This window comes from Opisthocomus hoazin, chromosome 21 (genome assembly GCF_030867145.1).
Source record: "Opisthocomus hoazin isolate bOpiHoa1 chromosome 21, bOpiHoa1.hap1, whole genome shotgun sequence".
In the NCBI taxonomy this organism is placed as follows: Eukaryota; Metazoa; Chordata; class Aves; order Opisthocomiformes; family Opisthocomidae; genus Opisthocomus; species Opisthocomus hoazin.
Genome location: NC_134434.1, coordinates 1,914,691 through 1,932,009, shown reverse-complemented (window position 1 = coordinate 1,932,009; position 17,319 = coordinate 1,914,691). Strand labels below are relative to the sequence as shown.

Genomic DNA, 17,319 nt, shown 5'->3' with positions numbered 1-17,319 from the left:
GAGCTAAATTCAGAGATATTCTTAGATACAGTGTACTGCAGATACCAAGGGCTCACTCTCTACCTGCACCTCTGTCCCTGCACTTGCAGCTGCCTCCCAGTGCTTATCAATGTGCTTTCGTTTACTCAGTCTGCTAGGGGTTACCTTCTGCTGGTAAGTGAATGTTAGCTGTCTTTAATTCTTCTGTATGCGCCATCATTTTAGACATTTGTCACAGATAAGACAGTGAAGTTTTTACAAGCATTGTCATTTGAAAGCCTCTAAGCAGAACATAATTTCAGCACTGTTCAGAATGGTAGGAGATTTGAACAGATTAGAAATAAGATGTTGAAATTTGCATAGTAATAAGAATTTGGATGAATAGCGACTGCTGAACAGCAGAAAGAAAAATGTGGACACAACGGAGGAAGATGAATCTGGAGTTGTGAGAAATCACTGCCATAATACAAAATTTTCAAGGTCAAGAGCTGTGTTTGAACAACCTGTTTGCACATAATGCAAAAGGTGCAGCTAAAATCCTGGTCAAATCACACTGAAGTCAATAGCAAAACTCCTGTTACCTTCAGCGGAGCTAGAATTTATGGCTCTCTGTAAGACCCAAGAAATTCCTTGGAGTAATCTCTGACCATACAAAAGAATTCCATTTGCTACAAAGGGGGTTTCCAGTGATGCATTTTTGACCCTTAATTTGGATGCATTTGTCCTGTCTTGCACAAAAACTGTGTCAACTTGACCCAAAAGTGGGTAGTTTCTGAGTCCCTCCTTTCTTCAAGACTGCACTTCCAGCTGGGAGAACTGAACAGCCCCATCTGACAGCCCTGGCTTGGGGTGGGTGCAGGCACTGCAGCCTTGTAAATCCACAGGAAAAACTGTTCCACGGAGATGTAGGAGCAGTATTTTGGAAAGGTAAAGCTGATGTCTTATTTATAACCACATTAAGCAATTAAACTTTTTGTGCTTTTCTCCCGCTGGTGAAATTCCAATGGTCTTAAGCGGGCCAAAGCGCTCAGAGGTGGGTAAGGTGCCCAAACCTTGGCGAACACCTCGTTGTCCTCTTCCACCTACAATGTCACTGCGTTGCAGGGGAAGTCACCCCTACCTGTTTACATTTCGTAATATTATAAAGTGCTGTGAAGACAGCAAAAGGTGTCAGGCGCCTCTAATAAATCACCACAACTAAGCCGTAATATTTCAAGCTGAGAAAGGTTTTGTTGTCAGAAACACTGGCACTTGCAGGCGGTATTTGTTTGAATACTCCTTCGTAATGGGGCTGTTGTTCTGGGAAGGATTCCAGGACAAATGAAATTCTCTGGGATGCGGTCCAGGTTAAATGAATTGTTTTGAAAAATGTTCAGCCTGTGGCGGGGGGAGCGTGCAGAGTTTCAGACCTTTTAGAAGAAGTCGCCAGCAACCACAAAGGGTCAGAGAGAGTCTGGAACTATGTATTTCCTTCTCCCGGGGTGCTATGTAAAACTAACCTTGAAAGCTGCCAGGTGCCGTTCCCTGTCGCTCCATTGCATTGGTCTCTGCATAGGCTCAGGTATGGAGCCGTCCTTTTCTGGAGTCCTTCAAAGTCAGATCCTTGCGGTGCAAAGATGTGTGGTTGCCTGCAAAGTTATTGGCCCTAAAGCAGGGATGTAGAAATTGCCAGTCCAGATGAATTTCTAGTTCCTGATCGTCTGTTCTTAACAGGAGCTAGTCGCAGTTGTATCAGGGGAAAATGCCAAGAAAAATGAAATAATAGACAATTTTGGAATGATTTATTAGTAGGTGGGAGTCTTTTCCCAATCATGGAGAGCTGGCTGCTGAATTCAGCGGTTTTGACGTGCCTGTCTGGTCCAAGGTGAAAAGGAGCAGTTTTCTCTGAAAGGTCACTGAGACAGGAACGCAGTCCCCCGGTGAAATTGTCACATTTCTGTCTCTTCTGCTTCTTGCAAGGTTCAAAGGCGTCGGTGCAGTCACAGCCGGCGGACACCAGCTCTCTCCTGCAAATTCCAAAAGATCATTTTCAGCACATAAGAGCTCATGACCATTTGATGAGGGAGAGCAAACCCCAGGTTTCCCGGCAGATGCACTCTCCTTCTGCTGAAAGGCTGCTCCGCAGACAGGTAAGCAGACTTATGATCATGAACCTGCGGAGGTTTTATATTGTCGTGTTCCAGGTTAACCATGCTTTAAATTCAAGGAGGGATTCACAGAGAAACCTCCAGAGAACTGTAATTCTCCTACAGAAATAACAAAAAGGTTGATGGATTTTGATCTGAAAGCCATCCAGGAGTCTCCAAAGAATGTGTGTGATGAGTATCATCTCCTTTGGCAACATGCCTAAATGATCTCCACATTGTTAGCACTTGATTTTTTTCAATCCTCTTCATAAATGCAGCCAAATGCTCCCCAGAGTCTCGTTGGGGTTAAGGAACTAATTCTTAACTGCTGTGATTTTCTCTGTGCTTGAAAGGACACAGGGACTGCAGACTCCATCTCAGGCCACCCTTCCTCTGGCTCCTCTGGTTTCTTGAAAGGGGAAAACTGTTTAAAGGAAGCTGAATGTCTCGTATGCAAAACCATCATGGAACGCATACTCTTTTTACAGTGAGAATTTAAAATTAAGATCCTTTTGAATCTCCTGTGTGCTTCTGAAAAGTTTGAGTGTATGCAAAACAGAACACTTTTTATTTTGCAGCTGGTTTAATCTCCGATTTTTGCCTGGCATTGATTTAAATCCAGATTCAACCAAAGACCTAAGAGATCTAATCAAAGATTCCAGTCTGGTTGATTGGAAGCCTAAGTTTAAATTTATCTTTTTTTTAGTAAAATACTTAAACATGTGCTTCACTGTCACATTTTTAAGTACATTTCATTGTGCAGCTGGACCAGGACCAGAGGCATGTCTGGTTCCCAAACTCTACTTTCTTCAGTAGTTTCATGCCTGATTTTATGTGCACAAAATAGATCAGTTCTATTTTTTCAAAAGCAATTTCTTTCCTGCATGAAAACATTCCCATTTCTTTCATCTTTTAATCAACATTGACAAATTAGACAGTTGATTCATTAAGCTCTAAAAATGAATGTGAAGTACCAAGGTTAACAATTACATTAGTTTGTAATACTAAATTGACATAAGAAATTCCTCGCCTGTATTCGTTTGCGCAGGGCTGGCCAGCTACCCCAATCACTGCTAATGGGGAAACTAATTGATGTCATGATTCCAGTTCATAACCACTCTCTCTTGCTTTCTAATGAATAACAGACCCATCCTTTTGAACTGATCTATCTAGAATAAATTACCATGTTAGCCATCTTCCTCAGCCTCATTTTGTTCATATCTTTTAAGGCTTCTTTTTCTAAACGTTTTCATAGGTTTAAGTGAATTTATTCCACTCCCTCCTCTCTCTGCTCATGCAGTGACATGAGCATGCTCTTGGTGTGACATTTCAGAAAGAAAATATCTTTGGGACAGCGAGCAGATCTGGTCCACAGGCCAGACAGGTCCCTCCGAAGATTAGTGCGGTGTTGCCTTGGGCGTGCTGCCGAGCAGCTCGCAGCTCGCAACGTGGCTAAGGGGAGCAGAAGGGTTGTTCTGGCAACAGGGCAGCATTGCCGTTACTGTTAATTGCAGTCTAGATGGGCAGGCACTGTAAAACTTAATCCTTAAAGAGGCAAAGTTCCCTTTACACCCTCAGCACTTCTGCTTGCTCAGGTACTCTCTGCTTGGCTCCTTTTCTTGCCACCACTAATTTCTTACTAGCTCATCACAATAGCCCAAACTAGCAAAGCATTTTGATTTGCAGTACCCATTTTTCCTTATTTTTACATATATTGCATGTAATTCTGATTTGTTTTCTTTTTTTCTTGTCTTTCTTTCCTTCCCTTCCCCCTTTTCCCCTCTCCTGTCCTAAATTTGTGCATAGATAAACCTTGTCCACCACATACCTGGTCCGTGCACTTTCCTCCATCGTTAAAACCTGTGTGTTTAACCCCCCTTTCCCTTCAGAGTGCTGGAGAGTGGACACAGTCCCCGCAGCAATGTGCAGTTTAGACTCCGGAAAGGTTGACAATTAGCAATGCACTTGCAGATGAAGACGCGTGGATCGGATGCTTGGAGTGAACATTCCCTGCTGAGGAATACGCTCCTTGGCAGTGCATTGCTCAAAAGCTTTTCTCCAGGGGAATTCTACCTGAAATTAAAACCGTATTGGTTTTCTGGTTCCAGGACTGTGTATCCAAGGTGTAGCCCACACCAAGCTGTGGCTGCTCCAGGTGTATACCTCAGTGGGATGGCAAAGAGTCCTTTTATTTTGAAACAAACCAGTTAAACATTTGTACAAACAGTTACTACTAATAACTACCAAAGATGCCTGTATCATAGGGAAAGAGCGAGCTGGTGGTGACTAATACTGTCGTTGTGTGCAGCACAGGTTGGTGTACAAGCAAAAGTAATGACAATAATTACTTTTTGCTTCTCTATTCTACTTTTTTGTGGTCTGTGTCTCTTCTCAGGGTATGAACATGATTTCTTCTCCCAAACACTCACGAAAACTATTGGCATTGAGGCATCCAGGATTAGCTCCACTCTCAACTGTGATTAGTTGCTGGTACTATGCTGTAAAATTTTAACTAGAAAGGATTCACCAGCATTGGACAAAGTAATTTGCCATATTAAATATTCTCTCAACTCTCACAGGCGACAAAGGGAGCCCGATGTGCAGATGTAGCAATAGACTCTGTGTTTCTGCGCGCACACACGTGCATACTGCAGCTGATGAGAGCTTTGCCTGAATAGCGATCATTTGGCTCAAACGATCCTTGCGGGACAATTTTTATATAAATTCTAAGATCATTTTGGGGCGATTAGTCACAAAAGCATTCCTTAGTATGAGGAATTTCATCTCCTTACACTTCTCTAAAGGACTGAGACCAGCTGTACGAGTTTCCTCCAAATTTCTCTGTAAAGTTTTTAATCTTGAAGATCATTTAACAGTCTTCTCAAACTGAGACTCTGCCTTTAAGGGCCAGTTAATGTGGCTGATTTATAAATTCTTTTGACAAGCGATGCAGTGCAGCGAAAAGACAAAGCCTTCAAAACATGCCATAGGTTCTTTCTGCCAGCAGGAACTGATGCTGCATATGGCTCAAGACAGCCAAGGCAAAATGTGCCTTAGGAAGCCTGAACTTGAGCATCAGAAGAAGTTGAAATCATTACACATTGTTATTATTATTATTAGTCCAGCTTTGGACTCCAGCTTTTCCAGCTCCGCTGCCATAAGATGGTGCAGGGGGACCACAGCCAGGCACCGGCTGTTGTCCTGATGCTGGTGCAGAGCGTGGCTGCTCTGGTGTCGCTGGCTCTGGGGATCCTGCTCCATGCCCCTAGCATCACCTGAGCTAGAGAAGGGAAAATATACAGGCTCACTTGCACGTCTTCCCTCTCCCGCTCATACCTGGGCTGCTAAAATTATAAAGGGCTTTGCTGTAGACCCTCATCCTTTGCATAACAAGATTAGGTCGAAGATTGTGTGCGGGCATTCTGATTTTGCAGCCCTCCATCCTTAAAGGGGAAAGCTAAACAGTTATGAAGAACTAAGGGCCAAATTCTGCTGTCACTTACACAGGGACAAAGCCACAGACCACTGAAGCATGGGAATTGCTAGAACCCACAACACAGGTCATTCCAGGAGTCAGTGGGTCTGTGCTGAGGTATCTCAGCAGAGTTGAGTGCCCTGTAAATGCTGTGCCTTGCTTGTACTAACCTTTGTTTGGTCTGTCTCTCTCATCTGGCAACTCCCCTCCTCCCCGATCCCTTTGCGCTCCGATACAGATGGCTATAAGGAATGACTCTTTGGATAGCAAGGAGAATCTCCACACCGAGGTGAGTGAACTCTCTGACCCAAATGTCCCCGCTGTGCCCAAGGAGGAGTCATCGGTGGCTCTGACACCCTCAGAAGTGCAAGAGTTGGCTGCATGGAGCCGGGCAAGTGTTCGTACGCAGCAGCTTTCCCACAATCAGTATAATATTTCAAAGCAGGCACCAGCATCGTGTGCTTGTGCAGACTCATATCAGGAGACACCTGGAGATTCAATGGACCAAGAAGTATCTGAAATAAACAGCTCCTCAGAGCCTTTCGCTTCAGAAACTTGTACAGCCTCGAGTGCCTGTTCAGAGGTTCAGCCTCTCACTCCTAAGAGGAACATAGGCAATACTGGCAACGTTATGTTGAAGGACCTGAAGAAATACCACAGTGTAGACACCCAGGGTCTTCTAAAAAAACCTCCCTCTTGGTTAGATGATCAAAGGAGACATTCAATAGAAATTTGTTCAATGGAAAACAGCCCTCAGCACCATTCCACATCTAGCTCTTCTGGCTTCATAAGTCAGGTGGTAAGTGAAATGGAAGGCTTGCAAGGAACACGGCAGAAGAAAAAACTGAGCCCTCCCTGTATATCTATAGACCCACCCGATGGACAGAGTTTGCTACCTAGGGGACCTCACAGCATCTCACCTGCCGGCGGAGACATTTGCTTGAGACGGCGTGCTCCATCTTGTGAGTCCAAGGATTCGATGGATATAGGGGATTCGTTGCTTCCAGACAGTATGTCAACATCTCCTACCCCAAAGAAAGACTTGTTGACACTTCCTAGCTTTTCCTTTGATCAAACGGAAATGGACCCCTGAGTTACTTTTCTGTTGGTGCCAAATGTTTTCTTCCCTTCATGTAATAGAAAAAAAAAAAAAAAATCTAAAAGAACTCTGTATTCCAAAACGGCACTGGGTAAAAAATTTCCAAAGAAAGATTAAAGAACCAGCTGGTTAAAAGAGTGGTTAACCTATATCACGCTTACTTAAGCATATGTTCTGCTTAGGTAAAAGCAATACAATGTGCAGAAGCTATATGTATATTATATTTTATTAAATTAATTGACTCTAGTATTGCGGGATGTAGTACATTTTGTGACTAAAGACTCATTTAATTTTCTTCTATTTTATGTATCTCAGAATATTTCTGAGATAAAGTTGTTTTTTATGAATATTTTAACCTAAAAAAAATATATATTTAATCCCTTCTCTTTTTTTGTTTTGTTTTGTTTGGGTTTCATTTTGTTTTGCAAAGCACAAAATGTAGCCAATTAGTGCATTACAGAGGAAATGTATCCCACAGTCAGCAGTAAATAAGGATTATTTAATGTGATTTATTTTTCCCCTTGGACTTCAATGACATTCTGGGAAAAATATTGTTCGGGTAGTATGGAAATGCAGTGGCAGTTTTTTAACAAAATAATACTCCAATCTTGCATAAAATCAACATCCAGAGTAAAAGCAGGTGCACAAACCCAGGAAGGTACAACGTGCTGATCGATGTCTGAGGATGGTGCACGCAGAGCCGTGTAACTGTACGCAGTGCTGAATTACGAAGGGTGTTAGAGATCACCCACTGGTGACTTCCAGAATCATGTCAATGGCTGGCGTTCATACATGCCTGGGAAACGGAGGCCAGAAAAGCCTCGGAGACGTTTTCGGAGCTCCTCCTTTCTGCACCCGGGCGGGAAGGAGAGCAAGGTCATGTTTAGGATTTGCAGTGGGTGAGTTCAGTGCAGACGTGACACAGCAGTGGGCTTAAGCACATGTTTAAAGCTAAGCTCTGGCTTAAACTGCCTTGAGGTTGGTTCTATTAAAGTAATTCTTGAAAACTGAAATCATATGCTTATGAGTTTGACAGAATCTAGACCTACTGCAAGTTGTTTTACAGAATACGTGTACGAAAGTCTGTAGGTGCTGAGACGACTGTTGGTTTTCAGTTTAGAAAGTCAGGTGTTTCGCTATCACTGCTAGAGTGAATTTACATGACCCTGACTGTAATTTTATTTCCAATTATCAAAAGCCTTAAGCAGCAACATCATGATAAAAAGTAGATCAAAATGGAATTCATGTCCTTACTTTATAATGCGTCCTTAGTGTAAGTCAACTCAGAAATTAACTGTTTATTTCTGGGCTAAGGCCCTCTGCAAAAAGCAAGCTGTAAAACTGGACAGCACAGCCTGGAAATGACGAGCGGTTGGCCCGGTTCGACACCTCCCGCTCTTCCCAAGACTGATGGAAACCAGGCATTAACTTCACTCAGCTTCCATGAAATCACATTAAGCTGTAGGCGAAATAAGACTCTGGAGGCATGGCTGGAAGTGTGTGAATAGTCACAGGTTGAAAACTGCGTACATGGATAAGGCTTTGCTGGCTCATGTCTTTAAACCAGTGCAAGCAGGAGGAGGATTTGTGCTAATTCTGTCAGCCGGGAGTTTGTAACTTTTTGAGAACTACTCATCTTTTCAAATCACTACAACATGTTGATGTACAGCCTTTTATCCTTTCAGAGCTTAGACTGTTACAACTCCATGTATCTGCATTAGCTTGAAGTACGCATACAAGAAGACGCTGTTTGTACCTAACAGCCCATGTGAGGTCTTAAGCTCCTTTATTTTCACTTGAGGACGTTTACTCCATAAACAATCCCTGTTGATTTACATGTCCTGGAGAAATGTAAGGGCTTGCAGCGGGAAGTCAGGCAATCAGTGCATTTGAAGTAGGAGGATTAACATTCTCTACTATTTACTGCAGTTAGACTAGTTCTTGGCTGGGACATTTTTCCCCTCTTCAACATGGGCCCATACAGAGACCGCTGTCTTTGATATGCCAGTCCAAATCCAGAGTTAAGCCTGGTTAAAGCAATGATTTCAAACAAACCTTACATCAGTTCTTCCCCCAGATCACATTTAAGGAAATAATAAAATTACAGTGCATTAAGCCTGAGAAATATTCTTAATCCCTTTTTGGTTTTACGCTCGTAATGAGCCTTAGCTTTGCCTTTCACATGTACTAAATAATTTGGGAAAATAGCTAGGCCACTAAAATTGCCATCCCTGGTTCCGTAATGATAGGAGCGTGTTTGTACAGCTTGGAGTGATACTACTCATACAGTTCCTTCCTTACAAAAAAACCCGTGCAACGCTTTAGCTTGGCATCGTGGCACAGAACGGTGACGTGATGTTAATCCAATGCTCAACTCCAAGTGTAACAGAAAGCCTAAAGGCTCCTCTGTTTTCAGTACTCGGTGTTTTGCCCACCGACAAGGTTTGTGGAAGTAACAAAAAGTTTACATCATACGTGAATATTCAGTAAAGGTTAGCCAATTAAAAAATACTCTATGATGATGCATTCAGGAAAAGGAATCCATGTAAAATAGTTTGTTTTCTAAACCGGATAAGTTTTTTCTAGATGCCCTTTTGAAAAACAAATGCAAATGTACTGCAGTGTGTGCAATAATCTTAAGATAATTTTAAATACCGTTTGGGGGGGTTTTATAGAAATTGACTTTTTTTAAGCAAAATGTACAAAATCCACAGGAATTCTGTAGAATGGTTATGTTGATAGAATTTTTTATATTTTTGTAGAAATCTATAGAGAAATTGTTACAAGTCTGCGTAGCATCTTGGGAACAGAAGCAGCTCTTATCTACAAGTTTCTTTTCCTAAACCTGGAGCCAGACCTGCTGTATTACAACGTGTATAGCCTAGTTTCAGAGCCTGCGTCCAGGTTGCGTTTAGAAGTAAGCAGCTAAGCTCAAGTTCTACGATACTGCAGTGCTATTACTGTTCGAGAACTGTACCCATGCAACACGTCTACCCCCAAACCTCAGCCCCTATCGATGGTAAAATAGTCGCACGGCTCTCCAGTTCATTCAAGCACACCAGCACTTTACTACTGTGGATTTACTGTATACAGGTGGGAGGAGGATATTCTGCTATTGCCACATGGGGAAAAAGAGATTGAAGGTGTGTCTGGAAAAATGTAAATTCCATTCTTGCAGCCCCTCGCACATAGAACTGATTTTTCATAGCTCGGTTACAGGTCGTTTATACTGTAGATATTTTGGAGGAGGGCAAAGAAAACACTGTTTTTGACTTCTGTGGATTGCACTCAGCACAAGGTGTGTTCAAGGAGAAAAAAAAAGGAAAAATAAAAAAGAAAACAAAAGCATTACCACTGTAAATTAGGCTACGCCCCAGTCTCCCCTTTTCTGCCCCTTTGGCTATAGTAGCCCATGTACACTATTACACAAGGTGACTAGAGTAGGCACAGTACCATTGCAAAGTCCGTAACAACATAGTATATATTATAGAACTTTGTATTTAATAGTTAATATATTGTTATACTGTATCAGGTATATAGGCCAAAACAAGGTCTTTTGGTCAGGGCAACAAAAGGTGGTATTCTTGGGGAAAACTGGGTTAAAATGTTCCTTTTTAAAAAAAGAAAAAAGACAAAAAATGAGTGTAAATCTTTACAAGTGACAAAAACAACTGTGTCCGATTAAAAGCTTTTAAAAAGAAAACAACTGTGCACTTCCCTTTTTTGCTGTTCCCGATGATGATCTGTGTCATTCACAGCGGCCAACTCTTTGGTCGAGTTTTAATCGCGAACGGTCGGAGTAGGTATCGCACAGCGGCAGCGGACGGGAAGTTGAGAGAAAGGTTGCGACGTCGGCCCTTTGTGAAGCAATTCGGCGTGAGCCCGCGAGCGAACCCGGCCCGGCGCGGCACCCGCGGGGTGCGGGTTTACCAAGGGGACCATCCGTTGTGCTCCTGCAACTGCACTCCGCTGGCAAAGGACAAGCTTGGCAAGTTCTTACCTATGAGGAGGCTGCTGGGAATGCAATGGAGAGAGCTGCAGCCAAAGGAGAGCGGAGAGTCAGGAGAAATGGGAGATTTGATCTCTCCATGAAAACGTGTTGCTGTGAAGAGGAAGATGCTGGAATTTTCCACGCATTCACAGCTTTAGGATTTCCAGCCTGAAGTACAGCAGCATCTCCATCACTTCTGCAGTCGTTCAGCTCTTTGCAGAGCAGGAGTTGGCGGGGATGGTGCCGCTCGGGAGCTGCGGACTGCGTGCTGCAGACTCCAGATGCTGCTCAGGTACCACCAGAAACATCTGAACCTGAACTCTTCAGGGTTTTTAGTGAATGAATTGTTTCACTCCTGACGTGAACAGTCTGCTCTCCTCCGGGGAGCTGCCACTGGAGCGGGGAACCAGGCGCTCGGGCTCTCTGCAGCACTGCTGCTCGGTTTGGCTTGAATGACTTGATGATTGCTCCGCAGCAGGAGGGACCCTAAAGTGATGCCCAGAGTGGTTATGTTGTCTAGAGGGTGTTTTGATAAGGGCCCTCTCATATTCTTCTCTGAGTAGAAAGCAGCAGGAAGGAAATTAGCCCTTGAACAGAGAGAAAATGTGGATCTGTGCAAAATCCCACGCAGAGCGGGACTCCAGAGGTGAGCTCTGTAATGCATCTGCGTTGTCCAGGCTGCGGGGCCAACCCCACCAGGCTGGAACCACTGAAGCACCTTCACCCCTCCGAGGCCAGAGCATCCACGTGGCATTAAGGTAAGCCGGGCTGAGCCAAGAAAGCGGAGCAGTTCACAGGTTCAAGCACTTCACACCTCTCTGCACACAGGTGGGTTTAGCCCTGTGGTAGTTTCTTAAAAGGGAGGGCAAATCCCCCTGTTTCCCCTGCTGGGCTTCAGAAGAGCTTGGAATTGTTTTTCTGCTCTGTTTTGTGAGTGTTCCTGTATGAAGATCATTTGCTGCGATATTGCTTGTGGTTTTTAAAGCTCCCACCCAGGCTGGCTGCTTGCTCTCAACTTGCCAGAGCTTGGGCACGGTGCTTCGTTATTCTGTCTGGTAAGCAGTTTGCGTGCCACGTGAAACTAGGTTGTTTGCTATGTCATGGTAGCTGCATCTATGGGACTAGCACTTCAGATTTGTTTCTGGCTGAGTTGAGATGGTTAGGTGACCTTGGCTAACTACCCTGCTTCTGGAGAGCAGTGTCCCATCGGAAAATGGTTTAATAGGCATGGTGGTGTTGACCTGACGGTTGGACTTGATGATCTTGGAGGTCTTTTCCAGCCTATGATTCTAAAAGCCGTGTGCCCAGCACATCCCTTGGCTGGAGCTCTGCAGAACCCTGCAAGAAGCCACATGAGAAACAAGAAAGGCCTGTTTGTGCCTTCTGTGTTTCAGGTGTTCACAGAATCAGACTGGTAGGGCTTGGAAGGGACCTCTGTGGGTCATCTAGTCCAACCCCCCTGCCAAAGCAGGGTCACCTAGAGCAGGCTGCACAGGACCACGTCCAAGCGGGGAGATACCAGACATACAAACTGAGATCTGAGATACGATCTGTACTAGAATCCCCCCCAAAACAAGCTAGGAAAACGCAATTTAAAGAACCCTGCCTGGCTCCCCTTATTGCCCCCAGCACGGAGGAGAGGACCGGCTGTGATCAGCACTAGGGAGTGAGGGTGCTGCAGGTTAAAGGGTTAAGGTCCCCCGAGTTTTGGCGGGGGTCGGAGGTGGGCAAGGGCCCGGGGATGGGCAGCCAGCGGCGCCGGCTGCCTCCGGTGCGCAGCCCGTTGCTACCATCTAGCGGGACGGGCTCCGAGCAGCCCCGGCTACCGGAGGGTGACACCGGGGAGGTAGGACCCGCCGTGGGGTTGTGCCCGCCCGGGAAGCGGTTTGCTTCCCATCTCGACGGTGTAGAAACAGCGCGGTATGGCGACGGGGGGGGCGGGGGGAAGAGATATTTTCTGCTTTTGCAGTGATTTTTCAGCCACTGAATTTACACAAAGCTCTCCCTACAGTAGGAGGAGAGGAAGGGTGTTTCCCAGGTTCAGGAGCACCATGCCACGCAGCAGACACCCATTGCTCTGTGCTTGTGGGCACTGCCCGAAGCCGGGCTGCTGCGCTCCTTGGCTGGCATCTCCTCTTCTGCGAAGTCCTGGGAGCCAACAGCCCATCCGGAGATGGTCCCGGGGCTGTCCAGCATCTTCAAGGCTGTGGCAGCACCCAAGAAGCTTGTTTGTCCCTGCACATGCTTACGCCTTGTTTTAAGCACATGTAAACCAGCCAGCCCAGCACACAGCCCTGCCCGGGCTGTGCCCTCACACACAGCAGTGATGATATGTCCCCAACCCGTGAGCTCGAACCGGGTGTTTGACCTCCACTTGGCCCAGCGTGGGAGGAGGATAATCCAAGCAGGCCTTGTGCCATCTTACGGGGCTTGTGCTGGGGTGCTCAGAGGTTCGGCGTGCTCCCCGGTGTGGGCTGAGTGCTTGTCACTAGATGGCAATGCTTTAGCCGGGATATTTGTGCGTGTTAGTTCAGGCTGCGCCTGAGGTCCCTGGTAACTTGCTGTTTCTGTTTGCTTTGGCGGGGTCTTCGTCACTGGTGAAAGCCACTGCCTTGCTGGCATTTTCACATTTGATTTGAGGGTGACTGAACTTTGAGGGAGGTTTTATATGTTATATTCAATGCTTTGGATATGTTTACAACACACTATATAATCCTGCAACATCCTTTGGCATTTTCTATTATTGCTTGAGTCACTGGATGCTATAATTGGCAAGCTTGCAAAGGTTCTGAATAGATAATCTTTCCATATCTATTTAATACTCCAAATAATGCAACCAAAGACCCCTGCAGCTCCAGCTGGGAAATGAAAAGGATGGTTAAACTACTTAATTACTTACTGTGCTAACACATGTTTTATGGAAACGGAAAGCAGAATCCAGCTATTCTGGGGGAAAGCAGGAAGAATTTAATACTGGAGTCACTCTGCAAACTAAAAACTGCCGTGGACAGCATGTGCTGTGCTGACACCTGCGAAGGCAGCGCAGAACGGCTCTGCCGGGTGCCACCAGCTCAGCGTGGCCAAGGGCTGGGACAACTCCACGTTCATTCAAACAAGGTGGGATCCGATGTTGAATTCCCGCAACCACGGTGAATTCTGCGTGCCCATTTTGCAGTGAAATCCTGAACAGCTTCAGTCTATTAAAACTCGGAGGGGTTTGCGGGGTGGCCCACTTGGCAGAGGGAGAGGATAAGCTCTGGCAGTTGTCTTAGGGGCTGAAGTAGGATGGCTTGGGTGTCCAAGTGCCACATGCTGCTTGTCTGTGGCTGTTTGTCCATCACTCTAAGCTCCTTCTGCAGCTAAACCACCCACAAGCTGGGGTGTGTTACACCTGCCATGGCTTCCATCAGCCTCATTAGGCACTTGAGAGAGTGTTTGTGGAATTATGCAGCAGACAAGAGAGAGACACCCAGTGCCTTTGGAGTTCAGCTGCTCCCAACTGGAGCTGCTCCAGGATCACTTTGGGGTGCTCTGGGCAGTTCTCAGCAGGCTTAGATTCCTCTCCTGCTCATTGCTCTCACTACGAAATGGAGGAGCATTCATCTAAGAGGGGAAGGTGGTATTACACACAGTGTCCTGGAGGAGTCACAAGTACACCATCTTCTCCTTTTACAGAGCCTTGATGCACCGGGTGCACCTCACCTCACAACAAACAGAATGACTTTGCAGTGCGGCTCCAGGACACCTGCGGTGTGCTCCCAACCTCCCCGTGTTGACTTTCCAGGGAGCTACTGCCTCTGTTCTTCCAGCCAGGGGAATCTTACCTTCCACTCCTTGCCTGCAAAGACACATAGCTGATATATGCCCAAAAGCAGAGCTGTGAGTAAAAACTGGGGCTGCAAACTCCCAGCCCACTCCCTCATCTGTTTTATCATGGGACTTCTAAACTGTTTGTTGCACTTTTCAGAAATAAGGAAATTCAAGTTAAATCCTTTCCTGAAAGCAGAGAGATGTGCGCTACATTCAACACCATTGACCGTTTGAGAAGGAATCTGAGATCTGGTGCTACTCGTGCAGTGTTGGCTTCGAGCAGAGTTTGTTACAAGTCCACATCTTACACGTGTGAAAACAAGGTGTTCTCCCCTTTCTTACCAAGTAAACGTATAGAGCCTTGCTGTAAATGCTACTTTGGCAGCCTCTTTTTCTTACCATCTGTAAAATGTGACACCTCTGCTGGTCTTGGAAAGGAAGCTGAGCCTCTGCTGTTCCAAGCAGAGAAAGAAGGTGATATTTGTAGTCAACTAACCATAAAACTGTGACTTCCAGAGCTGCACATGCTCAAGCCCTCCTCAACTCTAAATGTCCTTCTTTATACGGATTTCTTCGGGAGTCGGTCACGCTTCATTTTGCTTTTAGTGCTTTGCAAATCAGCATGAGTTACGATATGAAAAGCAGCCTGCCTCATACCTGGCACCGTGCTTACACAAACAGCTTCTCTCTCACGTTACCTCCTGCCCTGCCCCAGCCAATGGCTCCAGTTGATAGCCAGCCTTCTGCTGCATGGCCCTGGGTGTGCCTGACTGCGCTGGCTTGACCTGCTCCGTGTGTTAGTGGATGAAAAGTCCTTTACCGTGCAGCTGGCATGGAAAAGGGACTGCAAATACATTCCTGAATGAATCCAGATCAGATCTTGCCACTCCCTGGAATAAATGTCCAGTGAGAAAAGGTGAGTTCATGACCTCCCTGACGTTCATGCCAAAGGTGCCATTTCATTTTCCCGCACAGCCAGCCCGCAGCCGGGGAACATCACAGGAGTAATGATACATTGTAGGGACAGCCATCTGCTCTGCCATCATCAAAAGGAGACAGCACCAAAGCGAGCTGCCTCAGAGAGTGCTTCAGGCTCTGCTTTGCACCAGGCTCAGCAGAATCCTTTGCCATGGCCCTTCCCAGGAGCCTTTAAGCTTCCCCCCCCCATCTTGTCTCTCTGAGAGTTTAATATTTCCTTAATTCCTGCCTTGTTTTTTTCCCTCTCTGCTAGTCTATTATGCCAGACAGCACCTGTAATTACGCTGCAAAATCTGCTGTGAGGCCAGGCTGGCTGCCTGGTGGCTCTGCCCGAGGTCGCGGTGGGGCACCCCGGCTGGCACCCACTCATCCCCGTTTAGCAGCAGGCACTGCTGCTGAAGGCAGAAGCTACCCACCATGAGTTAGGAACATGAAGCAAGAGGTAGAATTGTTACCCCTTTAGGGTTCTGTGAGAGCCAGGGAGATACCCTAACACAGGACCTTCCCCCACAGCTAGGGTGGAACAATTTCACTGAGATCAGTAATTTAATCAGGGATTAATTCACATTGCACACGTAAAAGGAACTGTGCAGTACACTGATAAAGTAAACCTCTCCCCTCCTGTATGCACAGCCTATCGTAGCTGTTTGTGAGGTGTCTGTGTACCTGTAACATCTTAGAATTTCAGAGCCAGTCTTAATTTACAGCATGTTCTCAAAGTGCACTGAGTTCTGCTCCTTAGTGCAAGAAACAGAGATGCATGTTCATGTGTGGAGAGGTCAAATTCTCAGCACTGCTCTTGGAGAAACTGCTCTCATGGTCTGTTGCCGGAGAGGAGGTTTAAAGCGCCATAAAGCAGTAACTCCCAGCTATTACTGACTTAAAGCTTTTATTGTGGTGCAATTCCACTGAACAAAAGTTTCAGCGCAAGACTTGCAAAGACAACCCGTGATGTCCAGTTGGGTAGGGCTCCTCCAGTATTTCCTTGAGAGGATTGTAATGGGATTGTGCTGATTCGCCCAGTCACTCTGAGATTTCAAATCGTGGAGGCAGTCACCCGAGGACCTCATCTCAGGCAAGAGCCTGTCTTCCCACACTAATAAGAACTGCGTCCCATTAGCCAGATTATAGCAAATGTCTAAACCAAATTCTCAGCATTGTTGGTGGGAAGCACATGGCTTCCTTCGGCACTACCCTGAGTGGGGTATCGCCCCTAGCATTTTCAGTGGTCCTCATAAAAGATTAGCAGAACATCTTTTCTGTAGGGATGAAATATGTTTGGGACACAGCAACACTGCGCTTCTCATCTCTTTTTACCGTTCTGGTAAGCATTTTTGACAGCACCCTTCTGCGTGATGATTCCTCACCTTCCAGTGAGGAAGGAAAGTCCAACTCTTAGAATATTTAAGTAGATTTGTGGCAGCTGGGTGCTTTGCATGAGATGATGTTATCGAACCAGATGCTACAGCAAGCGGGTGGCTGAACAGCAGGTGCTGGCAGGTCGATAACGCTGTCGAAGTCCTGCTGGAGAGGAAAGCAAACAGTGCCTCTGCATCACGGGAGGTGAAATCCAGATTGTGTCCAAGGTGCTACACTACAACATCTATTAGTTACACATGTATGTGAAGCTTATTGACTGAAAGCTTTTGAAAATAGATCCATGGCACTGGTTTAACCACCCGTCTATGGCGGAAGCAATCAGAATGAGGGAAGAGGCTGCGGATGGATGGGTGAGAGGTGTGACGCTCACTGAAGTCCCGCTGAGGCAACCACACTCCACACCTCTGCGAGGGGAGATGACAACCATCTCCAAGGTGTGAACGTCAGCCGGAGTGGTCTGGACGGGTGGGCACGGTCAGCC

The 17,319-nt window shown here is 46.0% G+C and overlaps 1 protein-coding gene across 17 annotated transcripts in view; it reads left to right on the top strand.

Annotated features, from left to right (window-relative positions):
• The window catches only part of CACNA1G (calcium voltage-gated channel subunit alpha1 G), a 154,131-nt gene extending 143,779 nt beyond the window's left edge, over window positions 1-10,352 (top strand). For 16 of the 17 annotated variants that reach the window (XM_075441252.1, XM_075441250.1, XM_075441251.1 and 13 more), the window contains 2 exons: window positions 1,939-2,108; window positions 5,819-10,352. In XM_075441252.1, the coding sequence (XP_075297367.1) occupies window positions 1,939-2,108; window positions 5,819-6,673 (1,025 nt within the window). In that variant the 3' untranslated portion in view covers window positions 6,674-10,352. Of the gene's footprint in view, window positions 1-1,938; window positions 2,109-3,911; window positions 4,411-5,818 lie in introns of those variants that run through there. The other variant, XM_075441253.1, reaches the window with a different exon arrangement.
• Window positions 10,353-17,319: the final 6,967 nt, after the last annotated feature.